The sequence below is a fragment of the Merops nubicus genome, unplaced genomic scaffold (assembly GCF_000691845.1).
Source record: "Merops nubicus isolate BGI_N331 unplaced genomic scaffold, ASM69184v1 scaffold2595, whole genome shotgun sequence".
Lineage (NCBI taxonomy): Eukaryota > Metazoa > Chordata > Aves > Coraciiformes > Meropidae > Merops > Merops nubicus.
The window spans coordinates 982-8,571 of record NW_008607426.1 but is presented as its reverse complement, the minus strand read 5'-3'; the positions used below and the strand labels follow the sequence as shown (position 1 = coordinate 8,571).

The 7,590-nt window shown below is 37.4% G+C and overlaps 1 protein-coding gene across 1 annotated transcript; it reads left to right on the top strand.

Annotated features, from left to right (window-relative positions):
- Positions 1-254: 254 nt before the first annotated feature.
- Positions 255-6,464, top strand: LOC103772581 (BMP-2-inducible protein kinase-like; the record flags this gene model as incomplete). Its single annotated transcript, XM_008939916.1, has 7 exons — positions 255-373; positions 1,434-1,539; positions 2,338-2,480; positions 2,772-2,893; positions 3,419-3,500; positions 4,161-4,293; positions 6,361-6,464. Coding segments are annotated over 7 exons (809 nt in total), but the record flags the coding sequence as incomplete, so codon positions are not given.
- Positions 6,465-7,590: the final 1,126 nt, after the last annotated feature.

Sequence of the window (7,590 nt, the reverse complement as noted above, 5' to 3'; positions counted from 1 at the left end):
TTCTTTATAAGTTGTTTTGAATGTGAAAATGCTTTCCAAATGTTTTAATTTCATGTTATAACAAACATGCTTTTTTTTTGGCAAGAATACTTCACTGATGTGAAATGGACTGAGGTAGCAAATCTTCATAACTTCAAAAGTGTTCACTACTTCTCAGTACCTGATGTAGACCTCCTATTAATTTCTTAGGGTGTAGGGATGTTGGCTAGAGGAATAACAAAAACTCAACTTTGGCTTGTAATTGTTTTTTCCAGGTGGCTTCTCAACTGTGTTTCTGGTACGTACCCATGGCGGGGTACGATGTGCACTGAAACGTATGTGTGTTAATAACGTGCCGGATCTCAACATATGCAAGAGAGAAATTACAATTATGGTAAGAAGCCCATTATTTGTAACTGGAGAATGTGTTAATTTGCAATATACAGGCACTAAATGCCTCTTCAGTGACAACCATTTCTAGACCACCTTTTCTTTGGACCTTGTTGTCCTGATTTTGCACTGTTGGTTTCAGAAACTAATGCTGAGTTTGGGATTGTTGAATAATGAACTTGTAAAACAACTGTAAATATGTATTTTATACCATGGTCATTCAGGTCAGTACATCTGGTTGCCCAGCGAAAGTTATTTCTTTAAGTTTTGCTAGTAGTAACTTCAGTTCTCAACACCTGTGTGTGCCCCAACTCTGTTACCTGAAGGATGTTGCTGGTGGCTTCTTTAAGCACGTTCTGGAAGTGGCACTCCAGTGTTGAGGTGCTGGATGTGTATGCACTGGACTCCCCTACATCATCGGAGTTTTTGTTGTTTTTCAGCGGTTGACTACCAAGTAAGGAGAAGCTAGAAGGTTTAGTCAGACGCACATGGATTTATGATTACTTGACAGGGTCTAAAAGAAAAAAATCATGACTTGTCTCACATGGCAAGAGAAAAACTGTTACATAACCTTCAGCAGGTAGTAAGATTGATCTCCATCTCTATACACTTCTAACTTAGACATGTTCTAATCATAGCAGCAGCTATTTGATTATCTGATGAGAGGTACTTTTATGTTAACCTTCACTTATCTTACAGGCAGAAACTATAGTACAGATGGCAGCACTTGTTTAGAGGTGAAATAAATATTGCTTAATTCTGAATGTAAGGTGGCTTTTAAAAGTTGTGGTTTATTTTTTTCCTTGGGGACACCTTCACTTGCTTGTGTGTAATAATTCTGTAAAACTTGGTAATAGTTCAGACTACAACAGTCGTGGCTGTGTTTCTAGCTACCTGTTTTAATAACCATGAATTCAGCTCAGGATGGGTGTGAATAGCTTGATTCTTCCATATATTCTATGTATCAAGACTCTAACTATTACTTCATGGTCTGAAAAATTGTACCGTCTTTTATTTGTGTAAGTTTTTCTGTGGCAAAGAGTAAAATGGATTTTCTTTTCCAGAAAGAGTTATCTGGGCACAAGAATATTGTGAGCTATTTGGATTGTGCTGTTAACTCTGTAAGTGATAATGTTTGGGAGGTACTCATTCTCATGGAGTACTGTCGAGGTAAGAGTCAGCTCCTGGGTTTTCAGAGTAAATACAAGGGGAAGTATTAGTATTTATCACCTGGAATTGTTACTTAAGTTTGTTGCCTTAAGGTTAATTGCCTTAACATAAAAGGTTCTCTGACATTCTGTGATTCTGTGATCTCAAAGCTGGAATCCAAGCAGTTCTTTCTGCTTTTTTGTTCACTACTTGAGCACTGAGCTCTTGAACACTGATAAAATGTGAAAGCCTGTTTTATGTGGCTTTGTAATAATTAAATATGTTTAGAAACAGGGAAATTGTGTAAGAATAAAGTGAAATTGTTCTGCACTGTTTGTGCACGTCGTGTGTGTAGAACATAATTCAACAGGAGAGATTGGCAAGCTCTTCATTGCTGCTGTCCCTATGCTATTTTTGCTTTAGATAACAATATTAAATGTGTTTTGCCTGGCAGGTGACTTGTTCTCAATGAGGATGGCATAGTGTTGATAATGCTGTCCGAAAATGTAGTAGTCCTGTGGTCCTGCTTTGTAATGTAACTTTGTTTTAAAAATATGTAAATCAAGGTAGTTTTTAGATTTCTTCATGTTTGCAACCATTTGTCCAAAACGAATTTTGGTTGTTGGGGCTTTGTTTTTAATTTGAGACAGTAATTTTTCTATCTAGGATGATACAAGAGTGTGCATTTGAAAAACCAGATTTGTTGTATTCAAATACAGCGTCTTTGGAAAAATTTCTTGCATCTCATTTGTGGACTTTTTGCCTATAAATCTGTACATGCTAGGAATTACTGAAAAATAAAATGACTTGTGTGTTTAGCTGGGCAGGTTGTGAATCAGATGAATCAGCGTCTGCAGACGGGCTTTTCTGAATCGGAAGTAATGAGGATATTTTGTGATACCTGTGAAGCTGTTGCCCGGTTGCATCAGTGCAAAACACCTATAGTTCACCGGGACCTAAAGGTATGAAATTCATAAAAAGGAACATATAGGTAAAAGTCAGTGATCTACTTAAAAAGTGTTGAGACTATAAAAGGTATCTCACTAAGACTGACTTGAGTTTTGGAGCACTTACTGTGGGCGGAGCTGTAAACAGAGAGACTAAACTGTAAGATATCACTTTTTGCTAATGCCAAGTCCATCAACTGATTTTTCTGAAAACTTCCCCATTTGTGTGTAAGAACATGTAGTAACAGTAAACTTGGAAGTTAATGCCATTATTTTCACCTGTTTTTGTGTTGATTTTGTTTCCAGGTGGAGAATATCTTGTTGAACGATAACGGGAACTATGTTCTCTGTGATTTCGGCAGTGCCACTAACAAATACCTTAATCCTCAAAAAGAAGGTGTTAATATGGTTGAAGAAGAAATTAAAAAGTAAGTTTACTTTTAAGTGGCCTATTGTAAGCAATGTTTGTGCTGCTACGAAAGTGTGTATTGCTGTGCAGTGAGCATGTTTTCCCTGCTCTGAAAAAATATTTTGACTGTCAGTTCAGTAGTTATTTTGAGATGTTAGCTTCTTGAAGTCCACCTTCTGTATGTTTCCATATGCAATAGAGAATGCTTATGTAGGACTCTTACATCTTTCAAATGACTGATTATTGCAGTATTAAAGCAGAGTGACACCTGAAAAAGTATGTGTGCCTGGGAAATAAGATTAAAGGCAAATTTTAGTTGACTTAATATTTATCTTGGTGTATGATAACTTTATAATGTTACACACAAATTCTCTGTGATGCTGCAAACACAATAAATTGCTTGCGTTGTGTAAGACAATTCCAGGCACATACCCGAAACTCAGGTGTGAATGGTGGGTGCATGGCAGATGCAGGAAAACACGTTTTTTTTTTGGTTTGGAAGCATGTATCTCATCTGTGTCCTCTTTTAACTATGTGCTGGTAGGTACACAACACTATCATACAGAGCACCCGAAATGATCAATCTTTATGGAGGGAAACCAATTACTACCAAGGCAGATATCTGGGTAAGTGAACTGTTGGGTACTATGAAATAGAGAGCTAATAAAGAGGTGTGTGTGATGTTAAAAACAGCATTGACTAACTGAAAAACTAATTCTTTGCAAGTGAAAAATATCATGCAGCTATACAATGCAGAGTATAGCAGAGGTATCATTGGTGGTTATTTAAATAAAATGATTGCCAGCTGTGATGATCAGTTTGAGTTTGGGAGGCATGATTTAGAAAGTCTTTTTTGTCAGCTCAGGTTGCTGCTTGCTAGTACCCAGTGATTTCTGTTGGAGACCTGTTGGCAACATGATAAGGAAAGGTGTTTTTATTAGGTGGTGTGCAGTGAAGTAAATCAAGACTAAATTGAGGGGAAGCACTAGTGCTATCTCTGGATGATAGGACAACATGAATCCAACTCTTGGCCTATGCTTTAATGTTGAAAGTTCATTTTCTAACAGTCAGTGGGGGCAAAGAAGCCTTTTTAGAGCTGCTTCATTTATCAGCTTGTCGTAGAGTTGACAGAGTGCTCAATAATGCAGCTTCAACGTAACTAGGTAAGCATCAGCTGTAGCTAGGATGCAGTTTGTTTTTGTTGGTGCTGCTTTATTGTGTAGAAGGCTTACTCTGATCCCTTTACAGTGCCTGTTGGTTTTGTTTTTTTTTTTTTTTTTTTACAGGCCCTTGGCTGCTTGCTGTATAAACTTTGTTTCTTTTCACTTCCCTTTGGAGAAAGTCAGGTTGCTATTTGTGACGGAAGCTTTACCATTCCGGACAATTCCCGATACTCTCATGGAATACACTGTTTGATAAGTGAGTATCTGAGCAGCATGACAATTCTTTTGCCTCATCAAGTGAATAAAACACAGAAGGTCCTGCTGATGGAGGCAGGTGACTTGGATGGGTGGCATGGAGAAGCTGGGTTCTTGAGAAACAATGGGAGTTGCTCCTGGCTACCATTTGTCTTGCAGCTCCAGCACTTGCACAACTGAGTAATTTCTATGCAAGTTGGACAGTTGTGCTTAGATCCATTTGGAGTGCCTGTTTAGTGTAGCAACACAAATGTACTGAGGTGAATTGCACTGGGGAGGATTTTGTGGTGGTTTTATGGCTTAAAACAATAAAAATATGATAAAAGTTTGTGCAAACCAAAGTTTCAGACCTGAACCTGGCAGAAGTTTGACAAGACAAAGAGTATGAAGGAAAACTTGGGGGGAAAAAAAGCTCTGAAGCAAATGCGTCAGCCAGGTACAGAGATACAGGGCCTAATATTTATAGTAATAATGTGTATTTACAGTCATCTTTGTCCTCACCTTTGAGCAGGTTAACTTGAGTTTGACTGAGAGTATGAAAAATTCAGGAAGCTTGAGTAGGAGCTCTTAGAATTTATTTTTAAATCATGAATGTGTTGACCATATAGGTTTATGCTGTTATAGAACATTAAGTACCAAATCCAAACCAAGTTTTTTGAGCACATGTTCATAACCGAGAAATAGCAGTTGCCATGGTAAGCACTTGCCTTCTGTAAATACTTAATAACTGACAAAATGTGATTAATTTTCCAGTGATTAAACACTTCTGTCTGTCACAGTGCTACTTACAGAAGATTATAGGTTTTAAGCCTGTCTCCTTATAAGTATGGACACTGATATATTAAGATTCAATGAACTGCTGTGGCAAGATGAGCATTACTGGCATGGAATGTATGTGGGTGGGGAAGAATGTCGTAATGTAAGATTCCCTTCTTTCCATTGGGAATGAAAACCAGAAAAGTTGCTGTTGGTTGCAAAAGCTATTTCAGGGATGTCTGGCTTCACCTCAGCTCTTTTACAAGGTGCCTAGTGGGGAGTGACAAGCTGAATGGTCTCTACCTTATACATGTAATATTTCAGAATCCAGTGTCAGGAGTCACTTCATGATAAATATTCGGTTTCCAGAACATGGTGCTGTCACTGCAAGTTGAAATTTGCTTTATTTTGTAAACTTCATTAAAACTACAACTTGGTGGGAAATGTATTGCCCATGAGATAGATCTTACCATTTTATTCAAAGCCACTATCTAAAAATGTATTAAAAAACACACTTTTTTTTTTGTTACAGAATTTTGTTTGAGGTTGGCTGTACTATTGAACAGTTTGGAAATTTAGCTTGATTTTCCCATCAAAACTGAGAATTCAAAATTTCATAGGCTGTTCATTTTCTTTGTAGCTGAACATATTTTTAGAGTTGTTTAGAAAATCTTTCATTATTTATTTAGGTTCTCCAGTCATTTAGAAAAGATTGCCTGAGTATGCACTCTGTATCAAATGGTATACAATGTGAAGTAACTTTTCTTCTTCAAAAACAGCAAACCTTCCTGTTTGGGAAGCTAGTGTTTGTGAGTGACATGAGAAATTCTGTGTCTTGTCAGGAAAAATTCCTATCCATGGAACATTTCTATTTTTTTAATATACAAAATTATGCATAGCCAACTAAACCTGCAAGACAACAGATGATGTAGAACCTTAGCCTGATGCAGTTAGATATATTTGGGAATCTTCTGTTAGCTATGTGGAATTGTATATTATCCTAGAAAATTCTGGAGTTGATTTTATGTTGTCTCTTTGAAGTTACTGACTACTTCAGTGTAGTTACTCCTACAGCTCAGTGTTGAAATACCCAACAGCATACATCTTCTCCAATTGTATTTGACCCTAGGAACTATTTGACTTTACAAAAAGTATTTTAAAAAATCCCCAAACCATTGTAACAATGAAAATTGCTCTTTTTGAGAAAAGCTCATTTGGCAGAGCTGCTGAATTTCTTCTTGCTGGAGGCAGGCTGCCTCAACAGGCTTTTTGGTATCCAACAGTGATAATTTGGTTTTACCAATTTTTGCAGGATATATGCTTGAACCAGATCAAGAACAGAGACCCGATATCTTTCAAGTATCTTACTTTGCCTTTAAACTTGCCAAAAAGGATTGTCCAGTGTCTAATATTCATGTAAGTAGTCTTTATTTTTTTTCATATTTTCTGTGTATTTTGTAGGTGGCACTGAGAAAAGTCTATCAAATCAGCTCAGACAGTTTATTTTAATTGCTTCATAAACCACGTTCCTATTTTTAAAACTTGGAGCAGAGGACATTTCAAGCTGATATTGCTTACATGCCATGTTACTTCTCTAAACATAATATCTTTAATTTTGAGGGCATAGCTTCACAAATTCTATTGATAGTGCACTGATACCTGATTTAGGATTTTAACCATTGCTAATCCCTTGTGTCTACTACAATTAATTTAAAATATGCTATAGAACTTAAACTTGTTGACATTAGAAAGTTTAATATTGTAACTATTATTGAGAGCATTTATGTTTGTTCTGGATAAACCCTTTTTCTTAATCATCCTTAGCAATTAAGTTAATTCACTGGAAGGTGGACAGATTAGTGCCTTGCTTAGCCTGCATTCCTACCCTTACTTTCATGTGAGTTTGAACTTTGAAAGTTTGAGCTTTCTCTCAAAGATCATCTTGCTTACATGTACAATCATTGTGCAATGGAATTTAAGGGCATATTAGTCAAGTTCAGTATTATAAGGTGATTCTCAAGGTAGCCATCAGGAAAAGTGAAGTAAATTCAGACTGAATTTACTGAGATCCCTTAGAATTCCTTCATCCTGCCTTACTAAGGATGTAGTGCTGTTCTGCCAATGACTAGGCCCAACAAGAATGATATAACCAGCAGAAAGACAAACCAATAAGTAGACTGTATTGTAAACAAGAAAGTCATGACCTGAATGACCGCCTGGGGTACAAACAAGTCAACCAGTTCATACATAATCGACACCACCCCCAATGATCCCAGAAAAGACATAACTCGGCCCACAACAGGTGGTATAAACAAAGAGCCAATGCTTCCCACAGTTGGCAAGGGAAACAGCCAGATCACAAGGTTAAACAGATAGGATTAGGGTGCCCACATGGCAACTCTCACCCGTTTAGCCTGCGTTCACAAAGGTCTAAACTGACTGAGGCCCAGCTCCAGGGAGAGTTCAGGAGGTCTTCCCTGAACCAGGAAGCTCTGTGGAGTGCACTCCACAGACAGACACTCCTGACTCCCTGCAAGTGGTC